The sequence below is a fragment of the Xenopus laevis genome, chromosome 9_10L, assembly GCF_017654675.1.
Source record: "Xenopus laevis strain J_2021 chromosome 9_10L, Xenopus_laevis_v10.1, whole genome shotgun sequence".
In the NCBI taxonomy this organism is placed as follows: domain Eukaryota; kingdom Metazoa; phylum Chordata; class Amphibia; order Anura; family Pipidae; genus Xenopus; species Xenopus laevis.
In genome coordinates, this window is record NC_054387.1 from 134,789,502 (window position 1) to 134,804,632 (window position 15,131).

General features: G+C 41.6%; 1 protein-coding gene across 1 annotated transcript; it reads right to left on the reverse strand.

Moving 5' to 3' along the window:
* Positions 1–2,274: 2,274 nt before the first annotated feature.
* LOC108703746 (oocyte zinc finger protein XlCOF7.2) lies at positions 2,275–14,776 on the reverse strand. The gene is made up of 4 exons (XM_018240031.2): positions 14,721–14,776; positions 14,508–14,631; positions 13,637–13,734; positions 2,275–4,213 (listed from the first exon to the last, which is right to left on the reverse strand). The coding sequence occupies exons 1-4, from the start codon at positions 14,751–14,753 to the stop codon at positions 3,242–3,244; spliced, it is 1,227 nt and encodes a 408-aa protein (XP_018095520.2). The 5' UTR covers positions 14,754–14,776; the 3' UTR covers positions 2,275–3,241.
* Positions 14,777–15,131: the final 355 nt, after the last annotated feature.

Below are 15,131 nucleotides of genomic sequence, written 5' to 3' on the forward strand. Positions count from 1 at the left end.
ACTGTTTTATTATTACACAGAAAAAGGAAATCATTTTTAAAAATTTGAAATATTGGATTATAATGTAGTCTATGAGAGATGGCACTTGTACTTTCCAGAAATATTATTTTTTTGGGTGGGGGGGGGGGGTCAATGTATTAAATAAAAAATCATTATTTAGCAACTGACATGACTTCTGGGACTATTTGTAGGAGCTTGAGGCTTTTCCAAATGAGTTGGATTTTTGTGCATAAAGTAAAATATTTTTCTGGTATAAATCCCTATATCATGAAAAATATAACTTTTTCATTTTTTTGGTATTTAGAGCTCTAAATCTTGTTCCAGAAGTGGAACACTTAAACACTCAGGTTCTCCTGCAAAAAAAGGTATTGTTTTCCTTGTTAAATTACCGTCCCTCGGAAGATGTCGTCGGTGAACTCCGTAGACTGGACCTGCGCAGAAGGGTAAGTAACAAGTTAGGGGCATTTGCCCAGTGGGACAGGTAGGCCAGGGGGGAGGAGGGAGGGGGGGCAACACAGGGGAGGGTTTTTGCGCCCACTGGGTTTCCTTCTCCTTTAAAGCCAAAGATATTAAAATATAAAATTATAGAAAAGCCGGTATTTATTCCCAGAAAAGGTTGCACCCTGTAGTCTAGGCAGAAGGAGAGTGTAAGAATTGGGAGAACAACATTGCTCCTTCCTTTTCTGCAGTATTTGTCTACATGGCTGTGTGATTGTTTGTTGCAAGGCAGGTTTGTTTATATGCTGCGTCTGTTTAACCTCTGCCATTACAATCGAGTAATCAACCAATGACCATTCAAATGATGTGACTGGTTACAGTTCACAAGCAGCCAATGAATCACTAGGAGGGAGTGACTGGATGTATAACATGTCAGTCAGAGCACTACTTCCTGCTTTTCAGCTCTCTTGGTTTACACTGACTGGTTACTGTGGTTACCAGACAGTAACCAATCAGAGACTTGAGGGGGGCCACATGGGTCATATCTGTTGCATTTGAATCTGAGCTGAATGCTGAGGATCAATTACAAACTCATTGAACAGTTATGTCCCATGTGGCCCCCCTTATAGTCACTGACTAACTCAGAGTTAGAGAGCTGAAAAGCAGGAAGTAGTGTTCTGGCTATTATGTTACACATCCACTCACTCCAGCCTTTATACATTACATTTTTGGCTAACTAACTATATTAGATACATTATTTATTTTGCACAGCCTGTCTATTTACACAGTTTTTATTTTCACACTGAACTGTTCCTTTAAGGTAGGCATTTGTGTCTGCTTACTGCATTAGTATTTCGCTAGTCCATGATTAACTGTGCACTGGCCTACCATAGAAATTTTATTCAAATAATCCAAATATTTTAAAATGATTTCCTTTTTCTGTGTAATAATAAAACAGTCGCTTGTACTTGATCCCAACTGAGATATAATTAATCCTTATTGGAAGCAAAACCAGCCTATTGGCTTTATTTAATGTTTACATGAATGTCTAGTAGACTTAAAGAGATACTGTCATGGGAAAACATGTTTTTTTCTAAAACACATCAGTTAATAGTGCTCCTCCAGCAGAATTCTGCACTGAAATCCATTTCTCAAAAGAGAAAACAGATTTCTTTTTTCATTTAGTTTTGAAATCTGACATGGGGCTAGACATATTGTCAGTTTCCCAGCTGCCCCCAGTCATGTGACTTGTGCTCTGATAAACTTCAATCACTCTTTACTGCTGTACTGCAAGTTGGAGTGACATCACCCCCTCCCCACCCCAGCAGCCTAACAACAGAATGGGAAGGTAACCAGATAGCAGCTCCCTGATACAAGATAACAGCTGCCTGGTAGATCTAAGAACAGCACTCAATAGTAAAATCCAGGTCCCACTGAGACACATTCAGTTACATTGAGTAGGAGAAACAACAGGCTGCCAGAAAGCAGTTCCATCCTAAAGTGCTGGCTCTTTCTGAAATCACATGACCAGGCAAAATGAGCTGAGATGCACCTACACACCAATATTACAACTAAATACACTTGCTGCTTCAGGAATGACATTTTATATTGTACAGTGAATTATTTGCAGTGTAAATAGTGTAATTTAGACATAAAAACTACACCATAAAAATCATGACAAAAGGTATGAAGAGCCAAATTATAGAAAGATCTGTTATCCGGAAAACCCCAGATCCAGAGCATTTTGAATAACAGGTCCCATACCTGTATCACTTTTCCTACTAACAAGCACAAACTGAATTTGAATTCATCAAATGAATCAGACTGACACATCTCTTAGGAAAGGAATTACACAAAATATAGTTTTAATGATTTGAAGAGATTCTTCCTGTTATACTGATACTGTAACTTCCTTTGATAGACCCCCCCCCCCGGTATTATTCTAGCACTGAAACATTTATTTTACCCCTATTATTCTACACATACTGTAAGTTACAGTAAAAGCATATTGACTGACAAGTCGTTCCCAGCTGGTTATATTTCCATTATGGTATCCACTGAGCAAACTTTAGTACATAATATAGATCATGGGACTCTCCTATCCCTTGGGATATGACCCTTCCTATTCAAAAAAACCCACATTATTATCTGTTGCTGGGAGGCAGAGATATATTCCAGTGTCTGTGCTGTTTTAGAGCACAGAGACCAGCAGAATGTTTCAGAGGGCAGGGCACAGGTGAAGAAAGTATGGAAAATTTTACTTTTTTGCACTTAGCACCCAGCCAATGATACATCAGTGCTAGTAATGTGTGGCCTGGACCAATACCCGTCGGTCAGGGCTGACCTTGCATCCCCCTTTCTGGGTCGTGGGGGGGTTGAGCTCTTCTGACTGCTCTCCTCACCTGTGACCCTACCAATGCCGGCTTCCGGGTTGAACTTTTATAGACGTGCGCCTGCACGCCCCGCCCCTTTTGTGACGTCATCGGCAGGTCAGCGTTACGTCTATAAAAGGAAGTCGGGCTCGGGCGGGTAGAGAATAATCCCAAACTGCACATCTCTAATCAGTACCATGAGACAGAGCACATATAGGGCATTCAGCTTTGGTGCATCACCTGTTTTTGCACTGACCAGTGTCCCTCAGGCTCCAGAGCCTTTAGCTGCCAAGTATCGGTGTATGGATTCTCACGTGGATAAATGGTGGTGGACACACTTGTTACTTTCTTCTACAAATATTGAAAAACACGTATGAAGATGTAATCAGCGCGAAATAAATATTTGTCTGGTTTGTAAAACATTTCACCCATTACACTTTTCCTCCGGCGTGACTCTGTAAATGAATTTTAAGATTGCTGTTACGTGTAAAACATTTGCCACACTCAGAGCAAGCATACGGTTTCTCTCCTGTGTGGCTTCTCTGATGATTGTTAAGGTGAGACTGATTTATGAAACATTTGCCGCATTGAGAACAAGAAAAAGGTTTCTCCCCCGTGTGGGTTCGTCGATGGACGCGGAGGTCGGATGAAGTGGCGAAACATTTGCCACATTCGGAACAAGGAAATGGTTTCTCCCCCGTGTGGGTTCTGTAGTGTCTCTTAAGATCCCAGCGTTTAATAAAGCTTTTATCACACTGAGAACAAGAAAACGGTTTCTCTCCGGTATGTGTTCTCTGATGGACTGTCAGTTCTGATGGCTTTTTGAAGCATTTCCCACAGTCAGAACAAGGAAACAGCTTCTTACTTGCGTGACATTTATGAAGATATCTGCAGCAAGGAAAGTGTTCCAGTCCCTCATGGCTTATTTCATGTCTGTCAATATCTCTGCTTGCAGGAAAATGTTTATGGCACTGATCAGAGCTGATTTTCCTATGTAAAGTATGTTTTGTTAATGGAGATTCATAAGAGGTTGTATAGGCAGCGTCGTCGTATTTATTATCCTGCATTATTAAGAGGCCACATCCCATGATAGGAGTAGGTGTTTCTGTTCCTTTTATCTGTTCTGTAAGTGGATTAATGCTGCAATCTGATTGGTTACTCTCTTCACATGAAGTTGGTTCCTCTTTAATAGCTACTGATATATAATTATCTGACAAGTTGTTATTCAGGCTGCATCCCATGATAGGAGTAGGTGTATCTGTTCCCTGTAGCTGTTCTGTAAGTGGATTAATGCTGCAATCTGATTGGTTTCCTCCTTTCCAGGAGGCTGCTTCCTCTTTAATCCCATTGGCTGGTGGGGGCTGTTCCATTGGAGAAATTTCAGAGTTTCCATCGGCACAAAAATCTGCTCCTTCAGCCCCAATCTTGCTTGGCTCATTATTATAATATAATGTTCCTCCGTGATCAGCTGTAATATCGCTCATATCTTCATATTCACAGTCTGGCAAAGTAAAGAAGAAAGACTGTTATTTATGATCACGGATATATCTGCTTAAAGGAGAAGTAAACCCCTTATTAAAAAAAAAAAAACCCTACCCTACATAGACCCCCCTCCCTCCCCCAGCCTAGCTGCTTCCCCAGGGCAAATGCCTCTAACTTTTTGCTTACCCCTCGGTGCAGATTCCGGCATCGGAGTTCACGGCAGCCATCTTCTTCTCTTCGGTCTTCATCGGGAAGTTCCGTACCAGCGCAGTTTGAGCAGATTGCGCATGCGCTGGAAGTCACTAAAATTGCCAAAGCGCTAGAAGAAAACCCGGTGAAGACCGAAGACGAAAAAGAAGATGGTGCCCATGAACTCCTATGCCCTGAATCTGCACCGAGGGGTAAGTAAAAAGTTAAGGGCATTTGCCCAGGGTAGCAGCTGGGCTGGGAGGGAGAGGGAGGGGGGTCTATATAGGGTAGGGTTTCTTTAATGAGGGGTTTAGTTTTCCTTTAAAAAATGTTTGTGAACACAATACAGAAAACAGGTGAGATTCACTGATCATATAAATGGCCAAAACCAGGCTTCTCTTTTGATTGGCTAAACTACTGGTCCAAATAAAGCAGCACATGTTTATAGTGATGGGGATTACATTAGGTGTAGTTCATAGGGTCTTCTGGTTGGAATAGGTTTCCTCACCACTGGAAATATTTTTTACTGCTCTCTTTTCGTTTCTATGGGATTTTAGAGGTGTCTTTATCAACGGGGGAAAGTTAGAGATCATTCATTTGACAACTATGCCTCTATAAACCCTCAGGAATTTATAGAAAGTAGTAGAATTTTACTGTGGGGAGTTTTTATTTTAAACTTTGATAAATCTGCCCCTAAACTTTCACAGAACAGATTGAGCACAGAAGCACAATGTCCCAAAACAACATGCAGCTGAACTACACAGGAGATGTTATAGGATTATCTTGGACTGACATGTTTTACAAGTTGGATGTAATCACATGGATCCAAAGGAACTGATATATAAATCTTAAGTGTAAACTATATGGAAGATCTGCTGTCAGATGCAACACGACTGTGGGAAGAGAACACACACCTGAAATCTAATCCACAAAATCTCCTGTGAAGTTTAGCCCTTAGAAAGGTGTATGATATCTGGGTATTTTAGCCACAGGTGATTACCTGGGTATAAATATAAGTACTTACTGCCATTTTCCATGTTCCACTAAAAAAATAAAACATCCTGCATATCTGCCATGCTTTGCAAATGATAGAAAGCACCTGTTACTTACCCAGTGGGCTGAATTGCTGGGGCTCCTCCTTCATCCCTTCCTCATAAAGGTCCTTGTTTCGTTTTATATAGTCCCACTCGTCCAAGGAAAAATAGATGGAAACATGATGAGTCCTTATGGCAACCTGTCACACACAATGTTCCAGTCATCCCCCAGCCAGAGAAAGGGATTATCATCCACTGTTACTAAACAATAAGGGGCCGCTGTACCCACCTCTCCAGTCAGCAGCTGGATGATGTTGGACATGAGTTCCAGGATCTTCTTGTCATTCTTGTTATTTTCCTTCTGTATGACGGAGCCAGGGGCATGCAGGGCCCCCCCATCATCTGACTTCTTCCTAGGGATGTAGTGCTAAATATTGAAAGGAAGAGAGAATGGTGTTTGAGCTGCAGAGAGACCCCCTTTGTACAGACAGACAGTCTCTTGTCAGTGTGCCAGTCACAGTGCCCCTCACCTCTCCAGTCAGCAGATAGATCATCTCCAGTGTCAGATTCACCATTCTCTCCTTCTTCCCCCGCTCCTCCTCCTCATTTTTATCCTTCTTCTTCCCCTTCATCCCTGTGTCACTCGCTTCCTCCCACATTCCCATTGGCTCCTTGTGGGAGGGACTGACCTGGAAGTGACCCTGGAATTAAGCACTTACACATTTCTATACAGGATTATTCCCCAGATCCATAGAATTCCATTAAAGAGACAGTGTGTATATTAGTAGCTGACAATATTATGGAACACAGAGCAGAGAGTTAGGGTATGAGTTGCAGGACACACAGGATTCCCACATGGTCTGCACATGATTTGGATGGTGGGAAAGTAAAGGGACAGGAGGGGTTCCCCCCAATAGTACAAAGCTGCAGTTTGGTGGAAAAGGTGAAGGAGAGAGGGGGTTGGGAGCTGGGGGAGTGTAAGCAGATAATGGAGTGGAATGAGTAAGATTTCCAGTATGTGACATGTAACAAAGCATTACTGGCCATTTGGCTGTGCAGCTGTACTGTGCCTTTAAGATGGAACAGACAGTTTGCAGAGAGTCCAGTAAGGGCCAATGAAAGGGAGATGTGGGTGTGGCCAGTACTGGGGGTGTTCCTCTCACACTCACACTAATACACTGACACCATAGAAACAGAGCTCAGCGCACACCAGCGCCCAACGTTCCCTTCATTCCCAGCGGCGCCACAATTTGCCCATGATCATCCCGTGACAATGGGCAGCTCTTATCCGTCACTCACTGAAGCCCTGAAGCTCCTTATGGCAAAACAATGAGTTCCTCAGTGGCTGCTCTCAGGCTGTAGGGTGTCCTTGCTTCCCACTGGCACATGATCCCTCCTACCGCCGGACACTTACTGACTGCTGCCTCACTGCTGCCGCTCCCTCACTCACCTCTTTCCTCCTCACGCTGCTCTGCTTCCTGTACCGGGAGCAATCCCACACTAACTCATTGGCTTAGACTGGAGGGGCGGTACGCGCTATACGATTGGCTGAGAGAGGAATGTAGGCGGGACAAAGAGATACTGAGAGAAATGATTGGAGACAAGGCGGGACTAAGAGATACTGAGAGGAATGATTGGAGACAAGGCGGGACTAAGAGATACTGAGAGGAATGATTGGAGACAAGGCGGGACTAAGAGATACTGAGAGGAATGATTGGAGAGAAGTTGGGACTAAGAGAGGGACTGAGGGAAAATGTTGTGCTATTGAATTAGAGTAAAAATATGAATAAAACCCGTGTATTATGCTAATTCTAAAAGGATACAGAGATCACATAAGAACCAAAGTATTTTGTAGTATTTCCCTCTAGGTAATTATTCTCAGCTCAGAGAGTAAAGGGCAAGATTTCTATATGACGTGTAATGTTGCCCATAGCAACCAGCAGAGAAGGAAAGCAAAGCTGTGATTGGTTGCCCCTACTTGAAACATTCTCCTCCAATCAATTGGCCATACTATAAAATAGAAGAAAATCTCCTGTTTAATATACTTTTTATGGAAAATGTAGTTTCAATAGCTTTATAAGTGCAGTCGCTGCTCCCTGTTACAGACAGTGTCAGACTGGGACCAGAGGCCCAACAGATAAACTTAGGCTTAGGGACAACTCTCCAAACTATTATTCCTCCTCTCCTCACTCAACCTCTTTATTCTCCTCGTCTCTTTTCTCTACATACTAAACTCTATTCCTCCATTATTAAATGCAAATAATAATGTCCAGAGGTTCTGCAATTCACTCCCTTTGCCGGTGTTAAAATCTGTTCTCCTTCAGATCAGTCACAATAAAAATCTTTCATTCATAAGACGAAACACCAGCACTACAAGCCCAGGGGTAGACACCAAAGAAAACAGAGAAATAAAATATAGTGTAGTGTTTTGTGGAAAAGTTTACACCTCTTTGTGCATTTACTATGGGACGTGTTTTGATTTCTTCCACCGGGGGGTTTAGTTACCCTTTACCCTGCGATATGTTCTGTTCACTTCACATATGTACAAGGTACAAACCATTTTGTTCAAATAAGATTGTTATAAGGAAACTTCATAGAAAATAAAAAACCAGAGAGAGATACAGACTGGCGGATAAAGAGAAGCTGTAGGGGAAGCTGGGTGATCCATCAAAGGAGACATTTTGTGTAAAAAATAAGAATGTACCAGTGCATTATACTCATTTAGATATAGAAGAATTGTGCTTAAAAAAGTAGTGTTTCAGGCTGATTTATTGAATATTTCTGCAAAAACCCTAATAATCCCTCCCTTCTCTTCCACTTGCTGCTCCCTGAATTCCCAGGCTGTGCACTCAGCTCACTGCACTGTAGGACAGGAACCAATCAGCAGCTAGCAGGACCTGATAGGGAACTGAAGCCTGTCTGTGCTTGTGTGACTGCAGGGCTGTGATTGGCTGTCCCCCTCCTACTGTGCTTCTGGCAGGGACCGTTAGGACACGCCCACCCCTCATGTGAAACACAGACAGGGACCAGAGAACATCTATAGGGAGCTCCAATAAAGGGGCTATTTTTAAAGATAATATTAATGTTTAGCCCCATGTAAAAGCAACACCAGATATTACTTATAATTACCTACAAAATTAGGGTTTTTTCATTTATCCTATATGTCTCCTTTGATAGGAAAGGATATATGGAAAAATAAATGAGTGTAAAGTGTATCATGTGATCAAGTGAAGAAAAGTTATGTAAGTAGCACATATAAAATATATATACTAGTAATAATAAAAATATGATTATAGCCCTTTGCAGAAAACTGCACCAGTCTGGGGTTATACCAGTGAGCACCATGGAGTGATCTTCTTCCGGCTGCTTCTCGCTGGATATTGCTGAATTCAAGGTACCCCAGTATGGCATTATTCAGCAATATGGCAGATACAGTATTATAATATAGTGAATATAGTATTGCTATGTAAACCAAATGTGTCACAAATGACAGTAAACAGGATTTCTTAACCGTACCTATATTCCCTCTATCCATAGTTACCCTCTGACGTGCTACATCAAGCACTCCCATTGGGTATCCCCTGACCCATAATTTGTTTTCCCTTATTGTTCATTTGATGCTCTCTAACATTAGGGGCACGGACCAACCTCTGTACTCTAAAGATATTGTCTCACAGAGATTGACTTTTTCACATGTGTGGGTCTGAAGAATATATACTAATAATATATATAATATATATATTAGTATATATTCTCACAATGAGTTTTTGTACTTTTGTATACCGTATATACTCGAGTATAAGCCGTCCCAAGTATAAGCCGAGGTACCAATTTTACCTCCAAAAACTGGGAAAGCGTATTGACTCGAATATAAGCCGAGGGTGAGAAATGCAGCAGCTTCTGGTAAGTTTCAATAAAAAAATCCCATTGGAGGTGCCGGCGTCTCATTTTTGGACGCCGGCAACTATTCTTATGCGCCGGCGACTATTCTTAGACGCCGGCGACCGTTTTTGCGCTTGACCCAAGTATAAGCCGAGGTAGTTTTTCAGCATATTTTGGGGGCTGAAAAACTCGGCTTATACTCGAGTATATACAGTAGTTGTAATTCTTGTATCCAAATGTTTTTTTCCCATCTAAATATTTTTAGTAGGGGGAATTTATGTATATATGGGAATGGGGTACTGTTCCTTTATGTATGTGTATGTCTGTATTCCTCCATGAATATCCACTTACTGTGGCAGGTAATCTGGCCCATGACCAAGTGCCTTAAAGGCATGAAACGTGTAGGACCTGTGGGAAATGTTCATTTGTCTGTAGATCAGCAACATTTTTAGTCTCCACTAAATAAGCATCCCAATGTTCTTGTTGTTTGTGTATAACACACATATACAGACAGAACTGACTTCTCCCCATTCAAAAACAAACATACAAATATAAAGAATAATTTTTAATTACCACCCAAAGAAAACACTATGGTATAAAAATGGCATTTCTCAACATGATGGAAAGTCAGACAAAACACTGGCCACACATCCCTATGTATTAAATGACAAAGTGTACTTGAAAAAAAAAAAAATTAAAGGCTTAAATGCCACGGTAGGGCTCCATCTGAGGATATAAAAGCATTTGTAAATTGGTCCCGAATTCTCATCTCATTCAAATTCATGTGAATTTAAATTCGAATATACTCACAATTCGATTAGGAGGTTATTTAAGAAAAAATTAGAATGTCTAATATTCGATATAATGGTTCTGACCCAAAAACTCGAATCGTATTCAATTCGTACAAATCAAGTTTTTCTCCTAAAAAAACTAGAATGTCAGGAAGGCTATTAACATCTCCAAATGGCTCAATGGACCTCGGCCACTGACTTGTACATGAACTCAGCAGGTTTAAGGTGGTGATTATTCAAATAAGGAATGTTTCCATGGTTGAGGTGTGATAAATCTCACATTCGAATTAGCATTCAAATAGGGGGATTAAAATTAGAATGTGTGAATTTTGAAACTGGAAAATTACAGTTCGAATTTACTATTCAATCCTCGATAAATTGGTCACTTAGAGTTCATGTATAAGTCCTAATAAGAATTTGTCTCATCCCCAACAAACACAAATGGCATATCTGGTGCTGCTGTTCCAGGTAATGGCTTGGGCTTGCTCCCTGGATTAGAGGGCCGATCTTCGTACGTTCATATGTTTTTTGGCAGATTCAACTCAGTTAATTAAAGGCATGGCATCTGAGATGTAGTTTTAGCCAGATATATGGTGTGGGTGGAATAGAGGGTTAATCTCAGCACACTCATAAGCTTTTTTACATCAAGGAGCGGTGCATAAGATAGAGTCCTGTGCGGGTCCATTTTGGGACCCGAACCCAACCCGTACCAGAAACCTGCAATCCGCATCCTTACCCACTTGGACCTGCTACCCGACCCTACCCGCATGTACCTTATCCGCAACCCGGACCCGCTACCTGCTGACCATCAAGAATCAGGAAGTGCTGTCATTGGAAACCGGAAGTGACATCATCGGAAGTAGACGTGATCAGAAAAAAGGAGTAAAACAGGAAGTGCTGTCATTGGAAACCGGAAGTGACGTCATCGGAAGTAGACGTGACCAGAAAAAAGGAGTGAATATCGATATTGAGAAGACCCATGGCCCGACCCACAACCCGCAAAACTGGCACTGGTATACCTGGCACTAAACGCAACCCACAGGGTGCTGCAGGTTTTTGCGGGTAACCCGCGGGTACCCGACCCGCTGCAGGACTCTAGCAGAAGATATACATTGTCGTGTGCTGACTCGCCCACACGAGTTATCAGTAACTCGCAACATTGTGAGCACAAAGGACAGGGCTCTGTCTACGCTCCAGGGTACTATCACTACTTATTTATTCTTAAATCCACATAAGGCAGGGATACTCCGTAAATACTCATTACACCGTAGTTATTATCCAATACCCTGAAACTGAGGATTAGAGTCATGTGATGCTGTTCGACTCATTCCTCCAATACCCGTCTATATGCAGATGACCTGTGAGTCCGCTTAGCTTTATTCTCCTAATGATATTTTTAATTTAAGAAGGTTCTGGAGTCTTGGCTTTTTAGTTGTGCAAATTAAAGGTTAAGTTTTATCATTCTTTCATATGTGAGGTATCATGGATTAATAGTGTAGGAAGGTGCAAATTTATGGGTCAAACTTTTCTTTCTTTTTTGTTGTGTTTATATGTATGCTCTTTGACCCTGCACACCATGATTTTGTCTTTTCCACATTCCATCTAATGGAGGGTACTGCCATCTATTTGTTTGTATATAAAAATGAACAGCAACAACTGCTGCAAAAAAAGCATTTTAGTTGAAGACAAAAAGAAGTGAGTAAACAAGCTGCAAATACACTGCGAATCGGGTGGAGCAGAAAATATAGACCTGGGTAACAGCTACACTGGTGGGTGAGTCACCAGTACAAATTGCTGTTGTAGAAATAAGTTTTAAAAAAAGGCAGTGACCAAATGGCACGTATCTTCCAAATAAAGAAGGAACTGCCTGAGAACAAACCTATGGTTTTCCTCCTTTGTGCAGTTTTAAGTGTACTTTAAGACTACTGTTACATGAAAAACATTTCCCACATTCAGAACAAGAATAAGGTTTCTCTCCTGTGTGGGATCGTTGATGGACAGTAAGATATGATGCACTGGTATAACATTTCCCACATTCCGAACAAGAAAAAGGTTTCTCTCCCGTGTGGGCTTTGTGATGATATTTTAGGCTCTTTTGGTTCGAAAAACCTTTCCCACATTCAGAACAAGAATAAGGTTTAGGAACAAGGTGGGATCGTTGATGGATATTAAGATATGACAAACTGGAAAAACATTTCCCACATTCAGAACAAGAAAATGGTTTCACTCCCGTGTGGATTCTTTGGTGGACAGTAAGGTCTTTTGACATGACAAAACATTTCCCACATTCAGAACAAGAAAATGGTTTCTCCCCTGTGTGAGTGCTGTGATGATATTTAAGGTTCGATTTTTTCAAAAAACATTTCCCACATTCAGAACAAGGAAATGGTTTCTCCCCTGTGTGAGTTCTGTGATGATATTTGAGGTTCGTTTTTCTCAAAAAACATTTCCCACATTCAGAACAAGAATAAGGTTTCTTTCCTGTGTGGGTTTGTCGATGGACAGTAAGTTCTGATGATCTGGTAAAACATTTCCCACATTCAGAACAACAAAAAGGTTTTTCTCCTGTGTGGGTTCGTTGATGGACAATAAGTTGTGATAATCTGGCAAAACATTTCTCACATTCAGAACAAGACAAGGGTTTCTTAGCTGTATGAACATTAAGATGATTATAAAGATTTCTGTGAGGAGAAACGTGTATCTGACTTGTATGGGTTCTTTCATGTCTAACAACGTCTCTTTTTTGAAGAAATTGTCTGTGGCACTGGCTGCAACAATATTTCTTATGAATAATCTCTTTTGTTAAATGATGTTCATGTGGGGACGTCTCTGCATTTTTATCATCTTTATTATCCTTTATTATTGAGAGGCTGCATCCCATGATAGGAGTAGGTGTATCTGTTTCCTGTATCTGTTCTGTAAGTGGATTAATCCTGCAATCTGATTGGTTTCCCTCTTCACATGATTCCTCCTCAATAACAGATGGTACATAATCACCTTGTGAGTTGTTAGTCAGGCTGCAGTCCATAATATCAGCTATTTTATCTGTTCTCTGTATCTGTCCTGAAATTGTATTTATCTTGCAGTAATTATGGTCTGTTTGCCATAAAACCAACTCCCCGTTAATTCCATCTGATGTATCCTTAGAGAACACGTTGTTATTCAGTCTACAACCCTTGAGAGTCGATTGAGTTTGTTCTGCAAGGTGCTTTTCTTCTTCCCATGAAGCCGTTTCCTCTTTAATAACAACTGACATATAATTAGCTGCCAGGCTGTTATTCAGGCTGAATCCCATGATAGGAGTAGGTGTATCTGTTCCCTGTAACTGTTCTGTAAGTGGATTAATGCTGCAATCTGATTGGTTTCCTGCCTCTTTAATCCCATTGGCTGGTGGGGGCTGCTCTGCTGGGGAAATTTTAGAGTTTGAGATGTTCCCTTTAACACAAAAATCTGCTCCTTCAGCCCCAATCTTGCTTGGCTCATTATTATAATATAATGTTCCTCCCAGATCAGCTGTGATATCTCTCTCATCTTCATATTCACTGTCTGGCAAAGAGAAGAAGAGAGAATATTATTTATGTTTGATCACAAAGTCTGGGTATCATTATAATTAAGGCCTTGGTTAAGGAGGGTGGGAGAGGTCCCCTGGATTTCGCTGTATTATAAAATTCAAGGTAGTCTACATGGCATTTAATGATCTCAGGTGCCCTGTGGTTGGGAAGGGAGGCTATTGGTCCATCTGCTTTATTTGACAGGTGTACACCCAGGGATGCCTATCTCAGAGATGCAGATTTTTCTCCAGGATAAGAGAGTTAGAACTATACATAATCTGGTAGGAGTGTTCTACAAGGTGACCTGTGTGCTGAGCTAAACGTCAGTAAACAAGGGTCAACCAAACCCAATTCAGTCACAAGCTGGAGACATGAGTAGTGGACCTCTGGTTTGTGGCATAGCCTTCAATGATAATCAAGTGCTCTATTCCATGTAATGTAAACGTTCCCAAGCCACACAGCTGGTATGTAGGGAGATGTGACAAATATTGTTCCCTCCTGCATCATCTCTGGAACAAATGATGAGCATTGCAATTAAATAGAGGTTTGCTGGAACTGGCGTAGCGGTCTCTTGCATGTGCACAGGTTCTATAGTGTAGGATTGCCTGTGTTTTCCCTATAGAGCCATCTTGCTCTGGACATTGGAATTGTTACTCGTGACTTGAGCAATTATTTTATTTGATGGATTATTAACTGGGTATATGAAAATACAACATTTCCTGCATAGACTGTATGCTCTGCATATGATAGACAACACCCAATACTTACCCGGTGGGAGGGGCTGCTGAGGCTCCTCCTTTATCCCTTCCTCATAAAGGTCCTGGTTTCCTTTTATATAGTCCCACTCGTCCGAGGAAAAATAGATGGAAACATGATGAGTCCTTATGGCAACCTGTCACACACAATGTTCCAGTCATCCCCCAGCCAGAGAAAGGGATTATCATCCACTGTTACTAAACAATAAGGGGCCGCTGTACCCACCTCTCCAGTCAGCAGCTGGATGATGTTGGACATGAGTTCCAGGATCTTCTTGTCATTCTTGTTATTTTCCTTCTGTATGACGGAGCCAGGGGCATGCAGGGCCCCCCCATCATCTGACTTCTTCCTAGGGATGTAGTGCTAAATATTGAAAGGAAGAGAGAATGGTGTTTGAGCTGCTGAGAGACCCCCTTTGTACAGACAGACAGTCTCTTGTCAGTGTGCCAGTCACAGTGCCCCTCACCTCTCCAGTCAGCAGATAGATCATCTCCAGTGTCAGATTCACCATTCTCTCCTTCTTCCCCCGCTCCTCCTCCTCCTCCTCATTTTTATCCTTCTTCTTCTTCCCCTTCATCCCTGTGTCACTCGCTTCCTCCCACATTCCCATTGGCTCCTCGTGGGAGGGACTGACCT